At 43.3% G+C, this 19348-nt stretch overlaps 1 protein-coding gene across 2 annotated transcripts in view; it reads left to right on the plus strand.

Annotated features, from left to right (window-relative positions):
- The window catches only part of CLUH (clustered mitochondria homolog), a 67774-nt gene extending 65018 nt beyond the window's left edge, over positions 1–2756 (plus strand). For both annotated transcript variants that reach the window (XM_073565591.1, XM_073565592.1), the window contains exon 26: positions 83–2756. In XM_073565591.1, coding sequence (XP_073421692.1) covers positions 83–257 — 175 coding nt within the window. In that variant the 3' untranslated portion in view covers positions 258–2756. The remainder of the gene's footprint in view (positions 1–82) is intronic.
- The last annotated feature ends 16592 nt before the right edge of the window (positions 2757–19348 follow it).

Genomic DNA, 19348 nt, shown 5'->3' on the forward strand with positions numbered 1-19348 from the left:
TTCACCCCCTCTTTCACAAATACTCTTGTAGGGTCTGTTTCTTTTGACGTTATGAATTGTAACAACATTGATATTTCTGCAGTCAAAAAGATCTGGAAAATCTGAAAGCCGAAGTCCAGCGTCGTCAGCAGCTACAAGAGGCCATTAAGGGATCCGACAATCAGAAGCCTGAAAACAAAGAAACCGTTACCTTGAAATCAGCCGGAACAAGCGCGGTCACAAGTGACGATGCTGCAGAGACACAAACCTCGGCTTAGTCCTGTCCCTTCTTCCTTCTTCAGACGCCACTTTTTAAAACTCTAATCCTTCCACTGGGTTTTCTCCAAGACCCATAGATTATAAAGCGCGTCTTGGCGATCTTGTTGCACAGGTACAAATGCTGATAATTGACAATGCAAGGAATAATGTCTGATCCATCAATGATTTGTGTCTGCTGCACAGAGACCCCCTCCGTCCCTAAGCAGCTGTGCACATGCAAGAATCGGGGGCTCCACGTGGCCCAGTCGCGGGACGTCAGTGTGTGTGTGTCCATGTGAAATCCATTTCTGCATTTTTTTTTTGTTTGTACCTTATAGGTAACCGCTCTGCTTCCAGGCGACTGAATATTTCTCAGGTCAGTTAGTGATGTGGACTGGGACCGAGTCCATGAGCGAAATTCAAGGCCACCTCTCCTAAATTCCTGGCCACGAGGCTATGGTCTGAACCTATAGATGTAGCTTTTGGGGCCCCTGAATTAAGCCATACACTCAATGAGAAACCACCCCAAAATAATTGTTCCATACCACATTTGGGTGAAGCAGACATGGACGGTGCATGTGTCGGCCTTTTCCCTTTTGTAAGGAGAGGACTTTGGGTCAGCCATTTTGCTTTTCAGCTTCTTTTTTTTATTACTAAAGACTTATGGGTTTTATATGATTTTTCGTTTTTTATGGTGATTCTATGACCCGTGATTTAGTATACCTGTAGAATTCATCAGATTATCCAGCGATGTGACATCTGCAGATGTTATAAGGACAAGAAGCCGCCCCTCGTCCATGCTTTCCACCCACACACTAGTGCCTGAATGTACAAAGTGGGGTCAGACCCCATTGATCACACAATCCTTGCTGAACGCGGATACTCTGTCTTGGAAGGGGTCGCTGTTTTTTCATCTACACTCATTTGTAGATGTCGAATTGTTTGCGTCACGGCTCGTTTGAAACATTTTGTCCTTTAAACTTTTTACATAATCTGAATTTTTTTTTTTTTTTTCATAAATCGCATACTCCTCATGTGGGTTCTATATGGCTTTGATGTTAAGTGCTCACTCTTTGTAATTAAGCAGCATCTGATTGTAACGAGCATTTTTCACTCTTGTCTGCCTTAAACCCCGGTGTTCTCTCCGCACTCTGTGTTACCAGTATTCGGTCATTGGCCTCTCCCTCCGTCCAAAGCTGTATAGAAAGGTGGGCTGAGTGCTTGCCTAGGGTCAGGTTGCATTAGGCCAGGTTCACACTGTGTTATTGCCACATGGGGTTTTTTTTATCATGGGGGGGGGGGGGACTTGGAAACCAATCTCAAATAAGAAGTTTAACGGAATCCTATATTATGTTTTTACTAATAAGTCTACTGGTATGGCTGTATAGGTCATGGCACAGCAATAAAAATGATACCGGTTTTGTATTCCGATGTGCCAGTGCTGAGAAATCAAGCTTTCATCCACTTGCAATATAGCTTAAGACTGTGTTCACACTGGAAAGGTAAATAGCAAAAAAAAACCCTCAAAGCTTAAGGGTTTTTTTTTCTTTTGGGAGAGGTTTTCTATTCTGAAAAAAAAACCCCAGCTGTGTGAACATAATCTGCCGAAGTTCGTTGATATGCCATCACTGCACTTCCAGACTGGGACTCTAAAGCTTGATTTCTCATTGGCTTCATATCGGATTACTACAAAAGCGTGGGATCGTTTTACTAGGACCTACATAGTCACACAACTATATATAATGGCGAAATCGTCCCATTTAAAGCAAAACTTCCTATTTGCCTCTTTGGCATCCATTGCCAGTTTGCCCAACTGCAGTGAGCATTGTAGGTGAGGTCTATATGATTTCACCAAAAGGAAGGTCGCGGTTGGATCTCTGAGCGTGTCTAAATTTTTTTTTTTTTATCTTTGCATTTCTAAACCCCCCATCTTGCCGAGCATCATGGAAGAGGACGTCATTCTCAGCAGGAGGGATCCAGTCTAGAAATCTGATTCAACAGCTTCACATTTTTAATGAATAAAAGTATTCAAATGTAGTAATTTTTTTTTTTTTTTATTTTAGTTTTTCCTGTTTAGTACGTTGTTTTGAATGTTTGCTGTATGAAGTCATGCGATAATCTAGAATGTTCTCTTGTTGTACGTTTCATTCATTTTATATTGTTTTGGATCTTTGTTCTTATATTAACTTAAGACCTCCTTGCCCTGCGTTCAAATGACAGTAAAACTTTCATCCAGAGTATTGGGGGATTGAGAGCTCCTATGGCTGAGCTGGCGCGTATGGTTGGTTGCATTTTTGGGAAGGTGTTGTGTTTGGCATATCCAGTGAGTACTGCTCGCCTCCAAACCCGTTTTGAAATTGTCTAAATGCTGCTCTTTACTGTTTCATGGTAAGTGTATTTTTGGGAAATGACTAACTTTACCAGGCAGCAGTAGATAAAAGCACTGCTGTCCTTTGTCCTAAACAGCATATTCCTAAAATTTGAGAATTTTAGCCTTTAATAAATTAATGATAATGCAATTCATGGTTTTCTGGTTTTACTACAATTTTATTTTTTTCTTTTCTGACCCGGCTGAACTCGCTTACAAAATATTTTGGGAAAAGTCTTTTACTTTTTTTTTTTTTTTTTCTTTATACTCAATACAAGAGAAACCATAGCTACTGAAAAGTTTGTTAAAGAGGTATTAACCCCTTTCTGACATCTGACGCAATATTCCATCCATGTGACCTGGGGCTACCTGACTAGGTAAGGAATATTCCATCATCGCGATCAGCTGCGCACACAGGGGTGCGCAGGCAATCACTGCCGGGTGTTAGCTGATTCTGACACCCGGCATTTTAACCCCCAAAATGCTGAGATCGAACACGATCCCATAATTCTGGATGCCTGCAGAGGGCTGACAGCCCCTCTGCCTTTGGATCGGATACCCCGCGGCGTGAAGCGGGGTCCCGATTGTTGCGATGGTGACCCGATGCCGTCATGATGACATCCGGGTCACCAGACCTAGCAAACTTACTGATCATGCGCAGTGCATGATCAGCAAGTCTTCTGTCAGTGCAGCGCTGACAGTTTTTATAGCATGCAGATGCTGCTTCATCTCCATGCTATAGAAGTGATCAGCCTGCAAAAAATGATTGTCCCATATTGGGACAAAGTAAAAAAAAACTTAGAAGAAAGTTAATTTTTTTGTAACTAATTGTAAAAATATTTTTACAAAAATCAAAAATGATAAAATAGAATATATTCTATCACTAAAATATTTGAATTAAAAAAAATGTAAACAAAAGTACACAGTCACAAAATAAAAATGCAAAAAACAATGCTTTAGCATCTACCATCAAACAAAAAGTGTAATAACACGCGATCAAAAAGACGGATATAAATAAACATGGTACCGCTGAAAACTTCATCTTGTTCCATAAAAAACAAGCCGCCATATAGCGTCATTAGCAGAAAAATAAAAAAGTTATAGCTCTCAGAATAAAGTGATGCAAAAATAATTATTTTTTTTCCATCACCTATGACAGCACCATGAGAGAGAGGGGATCCACCCTTCAAGGACAGGAAACCTTCAAGATTAAAAAGGCAGATCCTCTCCACATCAGTTGGTTTCCTGTCCTTGATGGGGAACCCTCCAAATGAAAGCTTGAAGGTCCACTCAGCAGCATTGTCCAATGCGGGATGTCGCGCGGTGTGGCTTAAGTGCTGGCCGGGGGATACGCAGGCAAAGATTATGCTCTGCTCTCTGCCTTATGAGGGTAACTTCTTGTTTGGCCCGGCACTGGATGAGGTGCTAGAAAAGGCCGGAGATGAGTTTTCCAAGACAGCAATTTCTGTCCTTTCGGCGCTCCTGTCAAAAATTCAGGAGACAGCAATATAGAGACCGGAACAGAAACAGCTCTGACAAGTGATCCAAGGGAGGGAGAGGCTTTTACTTCGACAAGCCCTCCAGGGACACCGAAAAATTCTCCCAGTGACTGCTTCTCCCAGGTGGGAGGGAGGCTCTCTCACTTTGCCTAGGAGAGGATTTCAGATCGTGGGATCTGGAATAGGGTTGAGATTCCACGACCTGCCACCACAGAGGCCAATACAACCCTCACAAGTAAAACAGCCTAGAAGAAGAGGTAGTGTCGCTGTTAAACAAGCAGGTGCTGGTGGATGAAAGGAAAGGGGTTTTATTCCCCTCTATTTCTTATAAAGAAGCTGGACAACTCCTGGAGAACCATCATAAATCTGAAGGGTCTCAACAGTTATCTAATATTTCCTTCATTAAAAATGGAGACAATAAGATTGGCAGAAAAAACTCCTCTTCCCACAATGTTACATGGCAGTCCTAGATCTCAAGGACGCATATTACCATGTCCCTATACGGCAGCAGGATCGCAAGTTCCTCAGGGTGGCAAATAGGATCTCAAATATGCTATTTTCCATACAGAGCTCTGCCCTTTGGGTTAGCAATAGCCCCTCAAGTATTCACAAAGCTGATTTTAGAGGTCACGGCGCATCTCAGAGAGAAGAATGTTCTAATAATACCGTATTTGGACGACTTCTTGATTGTGGGGAAGAATTTTTCTCACTGTCAGGAACAGGTCAGAATAGTTATGGACACATTACAAACTCTGGGATGGCAGCTAAACCTAAAAAAAAATCCAGACTGAAACCGACAAGGGTACAGATTTTCTTGGGGCTAGTAATAGATTTGGTATCACAGGAGTGTCACCTCCCAGAGGAAAAAGATCAAACAGTCTTGACATCAATAAAGAAGCCGGAAATGACACTCAGAAAAGTGATGTCGTTGTTGGGGTCCCTAACCTGCATACCAGCGGTGAAATGGGCTCAGTTCCATACAAGGGAACTACAGTGGTACTACAGAAGCAGTTAGAGCGGAAGCTTGCCCCTCCCGAACTCTGTGTAGTCCAGTCACTCATGTGGTGGTTGCAAATCGAATCAGCCCCAAGAGGAGTACCCTGGATGTACAGAACCTCCAGGGTAGCCACAATGGACGCCAGTCCCTGGGGGTGGGGAGCCCACCTAGACATCTTGTGGCTCCAGAATTCCTGCGCCCAGGAAGAAAGGAGCATCAAATGAATGGGAACTACTGGTGGTCGAAAAGGCACTGAATGGGCTGTTACCACGTTAACGGAGTCAACATGTGAGAGTCCTATCAGACAACCAATCGGCAGTAGCCTACATAAATCACCAGGGGGGCACCTGTTCTCTAATGCTGATGCAGATAACAGAGAAGATCCTAGGTCTGGCAGAACATCATTTCCTCTCATTATTGGCCCTGCATATCCGAGGAGTAGACAACCTGAAGGCAGACTTTATTCGGACTCCCATGACAGCACCACGAGAGAGGGGATCCGCCCTATAGGAACAGGAAACCTACAGATGCAAAAGGGCGGCACCTCTCCCACGCATCAGTTGGTTTCCTGTTCCTGAGGGGACGGGATCCTACAGAAGACCGGATCCCAGACCGGCCAGCCGATACAGGTAGCGAGGGGGTCTCCTACCTCGGCCTGGTGCGGATCTTCTGGAGGACGCCACGGTGGCCCAGGATGTGTGGCACGGCGGTGGCGTGTTCGGCAGGGAGCGGCGTCCGGAGGATGGCCGTCTCCGGGGTTAGGCCGCCGCCGGTGAGTATGCTCCCCCCGGGGGTTCCCGGCTCCGGCGGCGCAGGTACGGCGGCAGCGCGGCTGCAGGGGGCTGTGACCGGGTGGCGCTGCTTCCAGGGCTCCCGGGCGTCCCGCATGACTTCCGGTCCTTCCCGGGGTAGCGGTGACGTCGAGGGGCGGGTGGAGGATGCGCTTCCGGGTCGGCGTGCCACTGCGCATGCCTGAAGAATCCAAGATGGCGGCGCCCATCGGAAACACCGATGGCGTCGGCTTTCGGGCCGGGTGCGGCGCCAGCTGGGGTAGGGAGCCCTGTTAAGGGGGGAGGGGCGCGGCGTGGATACTGCTGACCGGAGGAGGGGTAGTTAGGCAGGACCCTGGCAGGGTACCTTGCCTTGGCCACATTATCACAAGCAGCAGCGTACAGCAGCAGCAGTGGTAATGGAGAGTGATCGAGAGCAACACCAGCAGCAGAAGCAAGGGCGACAGCAGCGGCAAGCATCACTGCCGCCCCTGGATGACCTTCAGCAGGTCAAACAGAAAAAGGTGTCCCGTGACAGTAATGAGCGGGCGGGACGAAGTGACCAGTCCACTCGTAAGAGCTCCTCCAGGCAGACAGGAGCATCGACTGAGAGAAATCCCCCTCATTCTCCGGTACTTGATTGTGGCACTGGTAAGTGATCTTCGTGAAAGTTCACTCAGTGACGGGACCCCCCTTCTGTGTTTTTTTTTCTAGGGGCAAAAGGCTACAAGTAAGACTAAACATAGGGAATGCGCACTCTGTGCATGCCCATTACCGGACGCATGCCTCAAAAGATTGTGCCCCCCCTGTATTCAGCAGACGGTGGCAGAAGAGTCGCCCGCGGTAGCGGCGAGTTTAAGGGACATTGTCAGGGCAGAAATGAGGGAAACCCTAAAGTCCTTGTCCCAGCCGGAAAGTCAAAGGGGCGAGATCCCGGTGGAGTCCGATTCCTCGGTAGAATGGAGAAAAAGCAGAGACTCCCAGGCTTCATCTCCCTCGTCCTCAGGAGAAGAGGACTCGGGGCGATTTTGTCTGCCTCTTGACCGGGTAGACAAGCTGGTCAAAGCAGTCAGAGGGACAATGGAGGTAGAGGAGCCTAAGCCCCAATTATCCATGCAGGATGTCATGTTCTGTGGGCTGGAACAGAGGAAGCGGAGAGTCTTCCCATTAAATCAAAAGATCCAGGATCTGATCCACAGAGTGGAAAAAAAACGGATAAAAGAGGGTCGCTACCACCAGCCCTCAAACACAGATACCCCTTCGACGATCCGGCAGTGAATACTTGGGACAGAGCCCCCAAATTAGACGCAGCCATTGCAAAGGCATCGAAAAGGTCCTCGCTACCCTTTGAGGACATGGGATCCCTTAAAGATCCCCTAGACAGAAAGGCAGATACTTTCCTTAAAAACACCTGGGAAATGGCGGCCGGGTCCTTAAGACCAGCAGTGGCATCAACGTGCACGGCCAGGTCCATGATGGTCTGGTTGGACCAGTTGGAGTCACAATTAAAACAGGGTACATCAAGACAGACAATTCTTGGGGCCCTACCAACCATCCAAGAGGGAGCAGCCTTCCTAGCAGATGCCTCAGCAGATGCAGTGAGAATGGCCGCCAGAGCAGCAGGTCTCTCTAATGAAGCTCGTAGAGCCCTGTGGCTAAAGTGTTGGCAGGGAGACATTCAGTCCAGGGCAAAGCTCTGTGCGATTCCATGTGAGGGCGAATATTTGTTCGGCGCTGTCCTAGACGAGCTGCTTGAGAAGGCGGGGGAAGACAAGAAAAAATTCCCAAACCTTTCGTCTGCGTCCTACCGTCGTCCATTTGGTAGAAGGAGATTCGGCCAGGGGAGGAGGCACAACTCTTCGCCTATTAGAGATCGCCCCAGATGGGAAGACAGAAGGAGAAGAGGTACGGGCTATATGTTCACACGCTCGTCGAGAGATCAAAAGAGACCAAATCAATGACTAGCAATTCCTGTGGGGGGGTAGACTGTCATCCTTCTTCCCGGCATGGTCACAGATTACAAATAGTGACTGGGTGCGCAAGGTAATATCCACCGGGCTTAGATTGGAGTTTACCCAGGTCCCGCGGGACACCTTTAAACTAACCCCTTTAAGATCTTCTCCTCTCGAACAGGCGGCTTTAGAAGCGGAAGTCTTGAGCCTATGCCAGAAAAATGTCCTGGTAGAGGTTCCAGAAGCTGAAAGAGGAAGAGGGTTCTACTCTCCCCTGTTTCTAGTCCAGAAACCTGATAAGACATTCAGAACGATTATAAACCTTCGTTTCCTTAACAGGTTTTTGATTAATCGTACATTTAAGATGGAGTCCATTAATACAACAATAAAAATATTGTTTAAAGGTTGTTTTATGGCAGTCATAGATCTGAAAGATGCGTACTATCATGTACCTATCCATACAGACTTCCAGCAGTTCCTGAGAGTGGTGGTTTCAGTAGGTGGCACAGTGCGTCATTATCAGTATAGAGCCCTTCCCTTTGGTCTCTCAGCAGCACCTAGGGTATTTACAAAGATAGTGGCCGAGGTTATGGCTCATTTACGGGAGGTTGACGTCTTAATCATCCCATATTTAGATGATTTCTTGATTGTGGGAAAATCGGTGGGTCATTGTAGATCCCAGATAGAAAAAGCTAAAACCAGAATAGAAAACATCGGATGGATTTTAAACTACGAGAAATCCCGACTCCAGCCCTTAAAAATACAGAAGTTTCTAGGCTTATTACTAAATTCAGAAACTCAGCAGTGCTTGCTGCCACTAGATAAATTGCAAAAGATACAGGAGCAGGTTCTTCGGGCAATTGATAATCCGTCTATGACCCTCAGACAGGCCATGTCCCTGTTAGGTTCTCTAACTTCATGCATCCCAGCAGTCAGGTGGGCACAATTCCATACTAGAGCCCTTCAGAACGACGTCCTGGTTAATAGCAGGGCCTTAGAAGGCTCCTTACAAGGTCGAGTGTTGCTAAGCCCCTCAGCTGTTACATCGCTTAGATGGTGGCTCGATAGCGAGAACCTAGCATCAGGGGTGCCCTGGATAACACAGATAACCCGCATTATAACCACAGACGCTAGTTCCTTCAGTTGGGGAGCCCATATGGGGGACATAGTGGTACAGGGACATTGGGGGTCTGATTCTGAAATCTCATCCAACCAGAGAGAGCTATTGGCGATAGAACGGGCAGTCAAGAAACTCATTATGTACCTACAGGGCCATCACGTGAGGATACACTCGGACAACCAGGTAGTGGTAGCACATGTCAACCACCAAGGTGGAACCCGCTCCAGCGCTCTGATGCAGATAACAGAACGGCTCCTTCAGATAGCAGAGAGAAATTTTCTATCTTTAACCGCACTCCACATCAGCGGAAAGGACAACGTAAGAGCAGACTTTCTAAGCCGCAAGGCTCTAAGGCAAGGAGAATGGGCTTTGAACAAAGATATTTACCACCAGATTGTCCGCAGATGGGGTCAGCCAGAGGTAGACCTCTTTGCCACCAGAGAAAACAGTAAAGAAAAATCGTTCTGCTCTCTGAACCCCAGGGAAAATCCCCTGGCGGTGGATGCCCTCCTGATAAGATGGGACTTTTCTCTGGCATACGCCTTCCCGCCATTGAATCTTCTTCCTCTGGTAGTCAGGAAGATCAGAGAGGATCGGGCAAAAGTCATACTAATTGCCCCCTTTTGGCCCAGGAGGACCTGGTTCGCATGGTTGAGGACCATGTCGGTATGCGATCCCTGGGTACTGCCGAACCTTCCGGATCTCCTCTACCAGGGGCCAATCAGCCACCCACAAGTAGCAGGACTTCATTTGACGGCGTGGTGTTTGAAAGGTCACTGTTAAAGGATAGAGGGTTCTCCAAGAACTTAATTGACACCCTCCTAAAGAGCAGAAAATTAACTACCACTAACATCTATGCTAGGACCTGGAAACGATTCCTGTCCACCTTTCACTTTGACGTCAGAGACGGAATTCCCACGAAACATATTCTGGAATTTCTCCAGAAAGGTTTTGAATTGGGTCTCTCCACAAGTACGTTAAAAATACAGGTTTCAGCCTTAGGAGCTCTGTTTGCAGGTGATATTGCAAAAAATTATTGGGTAGCAAGGTTCATCAGAGCAGCGGCCAGATCGAGACCTATACACAAAGACAGATGTGTGCCGTGGGACTTAAACTTAGTCCTTACAGCCATGACGGAAAGTCCGTTTGAACCTTTAGTTTCTGCCTTACTAAAGGTTATATCTCTTAAGACAGCATTTCTGGTAGCGATAACATCCGCACGTAGGGTGAGCGACATACAGGCACTTTCCAGATTGCCCCCTTACACAGAGTTCTTGCAAGATAGAGTAATCCTAAGGCCAGATCCAGCATACCTTCCCAAGGTAGCAACACAATTCCACAGGACACAAGAGAGAGTTCTGCCTTCCTTCCTCCCTAATCCAACCAACCCTAAAGAGCAAAAACTTCAGGCATTAGATATTAGGAGATGCTTACTTACATATTTAGCAGCCACGGATCCTTGGAAGAAGGAGAACGCATTATTCCTATCCTTCCAAGGTCCCAGGAAAGGATACAGAGTATCAAAACGCACGTTAGCAAGGTGGATTAGGGAGGCTATCTCTTGCCTACACAGCAGGTGGCGGCCCGGCTCCACAGAATCTGAGGGCGCATTCCACTCGGGCCATGGCATCATCCTGGGCAGAAAGATCTGGAGTATCTATTGATCAGATATGTAAGGCGGCCACCTGGTCATCTCCTTCCACCTTTTTTAACCACTATCGGTTAGACATGGGTGCCTCCTCAGACCTCACCTTCGGGCTAAGGGTGCTGCAGGCTGTAGTCCCTCCCTAAGTTAGTTTACATCTCTGTAATTCTCTCGTGGTGCTGTCATGGGAGTCCGAATAAAGTATTAAGTTACGTACCGGTAACGGTATTTTTCGGAAGCCCATGACAGCACCCTTAGTTCCCTCCCTTGTTCACATATAACGGTGCACTCCTTTAGAAGATTGTTCATAAAATTACCTTATGTGGGAGATGGCGTAAAATAATTCTGGTAAATAGGGTAGATAGGTTGTATATATTATATGTTGTGTACTAACCATGGTAGCCTCTCAAGCTCTGTAATCCAACTGATGCGTGGGAGAGGTGCCCCCCTTTTGTATCTGTAGGTTTCCTGTTCCTATAGGGCGGATCCCCTCTCTCGTGGTGCTGTCATGGGCTTCCGAAAAATACCGTTACCGGTACGTAACTTAATACTTTTTAGCCTCAATCAGTTGAGACAAGGAGACTGGTCCCTAAAACAGTCCATTTTCAATCAGATAGTGGACATGTGTGGGTCGGCCCAAGATAGATCTCTTTGCTTCAAGAGCCTACAGGAGGGTTCAGAAGTTTTGTTCCCTAAGTCCAGCAGACAGGCCGCTGCCAATGGATACCTTCAGAATAGAGTGGACATCAGGACTCCTGTACACTTTCCCTCCAATATGCCTCATAACGGCAGTCCTGGGGAAAATCAGAGAAATTTTCATAGCCCTGTTTTGGCCAAAAAAGCCATGGATAAGAATAATGTCCATGTCGGATCCATGGGTACTCCCAGAGGACCAGAACCTTCCTATGCAGGGACCCATCCATCATCCTCAGAGGTCCGGGCTACATTTAACACCCTGGAATTTGAGAGGTCACTACTACAGAAGAAAATAATTATAGAAGGATAGGGAAAATGAAGGGAGGTCAGCTCACCAGTCTCGGTTGCGATCCATAATCCTCCTGCGCACGGAGTCACCTTGATCAGGGGTGTTGACTGAAGCAAAATAAAGGATGGAATCTCCAGCGCTGGACTTCAGTTAAAAATACATCATTTATTGTAAATTCTTAAAATCGAACAGAAAAAGTGTGGATAAGGACATACAGGCAGATGGGGTCTCTGGTGGTCTCCAACCAACGCGTTTCGACCTAGAGGGTCTTACTCATGGTTCACACTAGACCAATACTGACGACTACAAATAGTACAAAAACTAGTAAATCACAGGTGTTGGACAAAAGAATTAATGAAAATAGGGAGTATCCCTACCAGTTAACTCTTGCAAACACTCAGCCTAATGTGGAGCTGAAACAAAAACTAGTCGGAAAAACAGGAAAAAAAAAAAAAAAAAAAAAAACCTAATAAAAAGATATCATAAGAATATAATAACAATCACAAAAATTATCAGAATAACCAGAATTGAATAGGACTAAGTAGAATGTAAATATACAGAAGAAAATATCAATCTAATTGCAATATTAAATCAAGTCGTTTGTTCAGACCTAATGGTACTCTTGTATTTAATTTAAAAATCCAAAAGGATTCACGATTTAATAATTTTCTCCTGAAATCACCTCCCCTAGTAGATCTATAGACTTTCTCTATTGCTATAATTTTGAGACTATCAGTTTTACCTCCATGAACAGTTTTACAATGATAAGAAACTGCTGAAATATTATAATTGCTACTAGTAGCTTCTGACAAGTGTTTCCTAATTCTCTATCAGTTATCTGGATGTGACTTTGTCTGTGAATCCTGACAGCCAAAAGGTCTGCGTTTTTCCTTTCAGAAAACCCACAGATACAAATTCAATTTTACAAGCTTATTCTTGTCACCCCAAGCACGTGGTTAAAAACATTCCAGTGGGAGAATTAATTAGGTTAAAAAGAAATTGCAGTTCACCTATAACATTTGCTAAAGAATCAAACAAAACCCTTTCTAGACTTAAGGACAGAGGATATGCTAATTGGATGCTAAGGAAAGCTGATAATATTGTCAGCAGGATCGATAGACACACCCTGCTGAATGAATCTCCTTTGAGCCTTGTACACACTGGAGTTACTGCTAACAAGAAAAAGAATCGCACACGGGCCCCCTGTAATAATTATGACCGTCCTATAGTTAGTTTTTCTACCATGTACAGTCCACAATTCAATAAGATAACGGACATTGTCAAAAAATATTTACCTATTTTACACAATGATAATAAACTTGGTCAAATTCTGGACAATACCCAGATACGATACATAGCCAGGAAAGCTCCTGCTTTGAGCGATATCTTATCCCCCAGTCTTTTTATCAGTAATAGGAGAACTAAAAATAATACTTGGTTGTCATATAAAGGCTTTTCCAAATGTGGACATCATCCCTGTAAAGTCTGCAACTATGTGGTTAAAACCAGCAGATTTACTTCTAGTGTTACTGGAATATCATACCCTATTCAGTCTCACATAAATTGTAATTCAGAAGGAGTAATATATGTTATTGAATGCGTTTTTTGCAACCTACAATATGTAGGCTGTACAATAGGACCTCTTAAAAAGAGAATTAGGAAACACTTGTCAGAAGCTACTAGTAGCAATTATAATATTTCAGCAGTTTCTTATCATTGTAAAACTGTTCATGGAGGTAAAACTGATAGTCTCAAAATTATAGCAATAGAGAAAGTCTATAGATCTACTAGGGGAGGTGATTTCAGGAGAAAATTATTAAATCGTGAATCCTTTTGGATTTTTAAATTAAATACAAGAGTACCATTAGGTCTGAACAAACGACTTGATTTAATATTGCAATTAGATTGATATTTTCTTCTGTATATTTACATTCTACTTAGTCCTATTCAATTCTGGTTATTCTGATAATTTTTGTGATTGTTATTATATTCTTATGATATCTTTTTATTAGGTTTTTTTTTTTTTTTTTTTTTTTTTCCTGTTTTTCCGACTAGTTTTTGTTTCAGCTCCACATTAGGCTGAGTGTTTGCAAGAGTTAACTGGTAGGGATACTCCCTATTTTCATTAATTCTTTTGTCCAACACCTGTGATTTACTAGTTTTTGTACTATTTGTAGTCGTCAGTATTGGTCTAGTGTGAACCATGAGTAAGACCCTCTAGGTCGAAACGCGTTGGTTGGAGACCACCAGAGACCCCATCTGCCTGTATGTCCTTATCCACACTTTTTCTGTTCGATTTTAAGAATTTACAATAAATGATGTATTTTTAACTGAAGTCCAGCGCTGGAGATTCCATCCTTTATTTTGCTTCAGTCAACACCCCTGATCAAGGTGACTCCGTGCGCAGGAGGATTATGGATCGCAACCGAGACTGGTGAGCTGACCTCCCTTCATTTTCCCTATCCTTCTATAATTATATTTATGATCTAGTCCTGCTCCCTTACTCTATAATTGTTGTGGACGCTTGTAAACACTAAATCTATGGATATGGACAGAAATAGGCAGCATATCTTTGCAGCCATTTTTGACTCTACAGATGATGTTACTAATGTGAGCAGTGGGGTCTCTCAGGTAGAGTCTTTAGAAAACCTTTTTAATAAACTGGAAAATCGGAAAAATAAGGAAACCAGATTATGGTGGGACATGACCTCTCTAAAATCTTATCTGACGAAAAAACTTATCCCTAGGGGATTGAGACTGAATAAAAGACCTACCTTCATCTACTCAGACACTTTCAGATTAGAGTGGGAGCAGATTCTTACACAAAGTTCTTTCAAATTAATGGAGTTGATTATTAAATATGAGGAACTGGAGATGACTTGTGTTAAAGAAGAGATCACTAAGATGCAGACTTCTCTGAACAAACACAATAATGTGAAAGACTTTGACAAATTTAATTCAAGAATGGAAAAAAATCTTTCCAAACTGGAAGAATATATTGCAGATATAAAACGCAGTAAATTCACAAGAGACAAACGCGACTTTGAATTGAACCAGGTCTATTCCTGGAAGAAAAGCCGTCCTTTTCAAGAAGGTAAAAAACGATATCAGCATGGTTTTTCAGGCTTTCACCATAGAGATCGCAGGGTCAGCTTCACCAGGTCTCATGATTCAACAGCGTCTTCCAGTTCTAATCTGAATACGTCAGAAGAGTTCTTAGATGCTTCCTTCAACACTAATCATTCTGAGGATATCCGTAGTGATGGAATTATCGTAAGGAGATCAAAAAACGACGGAGAAGAGCGGGGAGGAAACATAAAAAGAAACTACCACTTCAGAAACCGGAGGAGATATCAACATGCCCTGTAATAAATCTTTCAAGCTATATCCTATCAGAAGCTCATATGACTCTCTTGAGCAAAGGCTTGGGTTTTAGTCCAGTCAACAAATTTGATATTTATCAGACTCTTCTAGATGTGAATAAGTTTGCCAGAAATTTAACTTTGAAATGTCATTTTGACTACCAGTCCACCTCTTCAGAGACCTTGTCACTGTCTGGATCTACAAACATTCCTGAGTTAATTTTTCCCTATGGAAATTTTTCTTTTAAAGATCTTATAGGCTATTCCACTCTTAGAGACTTACAATCACATTCCTTACCAAAAAATAGGACTTTAAATGATCTCTTTAAAATGCCCAATCCAGGGTTTTATCCAGTTCAGTCCAGACCTGCTATTCTAGATATATTCCAAGAACTAATAGAGAAAGATTTAGTGGAGCTTGATAAAATAACAGAAATGACATATGACAATTTAACAGCACAAGAGAGAGCAGCTATGAAAGAGTTAAAAGATAATGCTGACATTCTGGTGAGACAGGCAGATAAAGGGGGTGGAGTAGTCGTGCTTAATGCTGGCCTGTATTATTCAGAAAATCTGCGCATTTTGAATGATTCTGCTACCTATTCCAAGATTTCTAGTGATCCCACGTCTAAATTTCAGTGTGATTTGTCAAAATTATTAAACGATGGTTTAGTCACAGGGGCCATAACACAGAAAATTTATGATTATGTTAATATCAAGAACCCTGTGATTCCCATTTATCATGCGTTTCCTAAAATCCACAAGGATTTGTTCCCCCCCCCCCTTTAGAACTATAATTTCGGGGATAGGGTCTTTTTCAGAGAAATTGGCAGAGTGGGTTGATCATTACCTACAACCTTTGGTCATTGATCTTCCAGGATATATCAGAGACACCAAAATGTTAATCTCTGCCTTGGATGATTATCATTGGTCACCAGAATATTCATGGATTACCTGTGATGTGGTGGGTTTATACCCGTCCATACCACACAATGTGATTATTTCTAGTCTCACATTCTTTTTGGACAAATATAGCACATATGTGATAGAAATTCAATCCTTCATTGTGGATGCAGTTTCCTTTCTTCTCTCACATAATTATTTTTCATTTGATGGAATTTTTTTCTTACAAAAACAAGGAGTAAGTATGGGGGGTAAATGTTCCCCAGCTTTAGCTAATATTACAGTAGCTGTTTGGGAAGAGAAATATATCTTATGTAACAATAATCCCTTTTCACAAAATATACAACTATATGGCCGCTTTATAGATGACCTGATTTTGATTTGGAAGGGAGACATCTCAGGGATTAGTGATTTCATTAGCTATATTAATATGAATGATTTTAATCTTTCATTTACATTTACAGTGTCGGATTTTTCTATCAGTTATCTGGATGTGACTTTGTCTGTGAATCCTGACAGCCAAAAGGTTTGCGTTTTTCCTTTCAGAAAACCCACAGATACAAATTCAATTTTACAAGCTTATTCTTGTCACCCCAAGCACGTGGTTAAAAACATTCCAGTGGGAGAATTAATTAGGTTAAAAAGAAATTGCAGTTCACCTATAACATTTGCTAAAGAATCAAACAAAACCCTTTCTAGACTTAAGGACAGAGGATATGCTAATTGGATGCTAAGGAAAGCTGATAATATTGTCAGCAGGATCGATAGACACACCCTGCTGAATGAATCTCCTTTGAGCCTTGTACACACTGGAGTTACTGCTAACAAGAAAAAGAATCGCACACGGGCCCCCTGTAATAATTATGACCGTCCTATAGTTAGTTTTTCTACCATGTACAGTCCACAATTCAATAAGATAACGGACATTGTCAAAAAATATTTACCTATTTTACACAATGATAATAAACTTGGTCAAATTCTGGACAATACCCAGATACGATACATAGCCAGGAAAGCTCCTGCTTTGAGCGATATCTTATCCCCCAGTCTTTTTATCAGTAATAGGAGAACTAAAAATAATACTTGGTTGTCATATAAAGGCTTTTCCAAATGTGGACATCATCCCTGTAAAGTCTGCAACTATGTGGTTAAAACCAGCAGATTTACTTCTAGTGTTACTGGAATATCATACCCTATTCAGTCTCACATAAATTGTAATTCAGAAGGAGTAATATATGTTATTGAATGCGTTTTTTGTAACCTACAATATGTAGGCTGCACAATAGGACCTCTTAAAAAGAGAATTAGGAAACACTTGTCAGAAGCTACTAGTAGTAATTATAATATTTCAGCAGTTTCTTATCATTGTAAAACTGTTCATGGAGGTAAAACTGATAGTCTCAAAATTATAGCAATAGAGAAAGTCTATAGATCTACTAGGGGAGGTGATTTCAGGAGAAAATTATTAAATCGTGAATCCTTTTGGATTTTTAAATTAAATACAAGAGTACCATTAGGTCTGAACAAACGACTTGATTTAATATTGCAATTAGATTGATATTTTCTTCTGTATATTTACATTCTACTTAGTCCTATTCAATTCTGGTTATTCTGATAATTTTTGTGATTGTTATTATATTCTTATGATATCTTTTTATTAGGTTTTTTTTTTTTTTTTTTTTTTTTTTTTTTTTCCTGTTTTTCCGACTAGTTTTTGTTTCAGCTCCACATTAGGCTGAGTGTTTGCAAGAGTTAACTGGTAGGGATACTCCCTATTTTCATTAATTCTTTTGTCCAACACCTGTGATTTACTAGTTTTTGTACTATTTGTAGTCGTCAGTATTGGTCTAGTGTGAACCATGAGTAAGACCCTCTAGGTCGAAACGCGTTGGTTGGAGACCACCAGAGACCCCATCTGCCTGTATGTCCTTATCCACACTTTTTCTGTTCGATTTTAAGAATTTACAATAAATGATGTATTTTTAACTGAAGTCCAGCGCTGGAGATTCCATCCTTTATTTTACTACAGAAGAAAGGCTTTTCAGCAGGGTTAGTGTCCACACTGCTTAGTAGCAGAAAGCCAATAACCACCAAAATTTATGGGAGGATATGGAAGAGATTTTTATGTCTCAGGGCCAATAGAGGAGGGGGAAGTACCTATAGTGGCCTTACTAGAATTCCTGCAGAAGGGATTAGAGTTGGGACTAGCGGTCAGTACCCTCAAAGTGCAGGTTTCAGCTTTGGCGGCATTATTTAACAGTGACCTGGCAAATAATAGATGGGTGGCCAGGTTTATCCAAGTCTGCAGTAGAGCAAGCTTTGTCCCTTCTATACCTCCTCCTTGGGATCTAAATCTAGTTTTATCAGCCCTAACAGAGTCCCTTTGAGCCATTGAACACGGTGTCAGAAAGAATTATCTAATTGAAAACTGCCTTATTAGTGCGCTCACTTTGGCCCCTAGAATAGGTGACTTGCAAGCAGACCCTCCCTACACTCAGGTCATGGACGATAGGATTGTGTTAAGATTAGACCCAGCTTATCTTCCCAAGGTGGTGACAAGATTCCATAGAGCTCAGGAGATAATCCTACCCTCTTTTTGTCCTAAAGGTACTGTCACACATAGCGATGCACCAAGCGATATGACGCGGTCAGGATCGCTGGTGCATCGCTAAGTGATCGCTAGTGAGCTGCCACACAGGCAGATCTCACCAGCGACATCGCTGGGGTCGGGGGTCGCTACTTACATGTCAGACGAGGCGATCCTGACGTCCTCCCGCACGCGTCGCTCGGCGCCACAGGAAGCTGACGACGAGAAACAGTCCAGGACGTTCTCGTGCGGTCAGCGATAACCAGCCGGGGGGAGCGGTCGGAGGTAAGTATCACACATAGCGAAATCGCTAGCAATATCGCTATAACGTCACAAAACCGGTGACGTTATAGCGATATCGCTTAGTGTGACAGGCCTTTAACCCTAGTAACCAGGAGGAAAGACTTCATTGTCTAGACATTAGGAGATGTCTCCTACAATACTTGGAGGTAACAAAATCTTGAGAAGGGGCCTTAAAGTCTCTAAATAAACTATAGCTAGATGGGTGAGAGAGGCCATTAAGCTAGCGTATAGTAGTGCAAGCAGGGCTGTTTCAGAAGGTTTGAAGGCCCATTCCACGTGAGCCATGGCAACATCCTGGGCGGAGAGAGAAGATCCGTCCGCGGGTCGGTCCCAGAATGAAGGCACATCGCTAGTGCATGCCGATTATGGCATGCGCTAGTGATGCGCTCGGTAATAGGAGTGAATGGCAGCATTGACGGATTGCATTACATCCCGTTATGCCACAGTGTAACGCAATCCGTTAAACGGACTGCATTAACGCAGTATGAACCCAGCCTAAACCATCTCAGACAGATGTCTGTCCAGTCTCTGAAGACTTCCATTGAAGGAGAACTCACCACCTCTCGAGGCCGCTTGTTCCATTCATTGATTACCCTCATTGTCAAAAAGTTCTTCCTAAT

Source organism: Dendrobates tinctorius, unplaced genomic scaffold (genome assembly GCF_039654945.1).
Source record: "Dendrobates tinctorius isolate UK_male_01 unplaced genomic scaffold, ASM3965494v1 ptg000016l, whole genome shotgun sequence".
NCBI classification, from domain to species: Eukaryota; Metazoa; Chordata; class Amphibia; order Anura; family Dendrobatidae; genus Dendrobates; species Dendrobates tinctorius.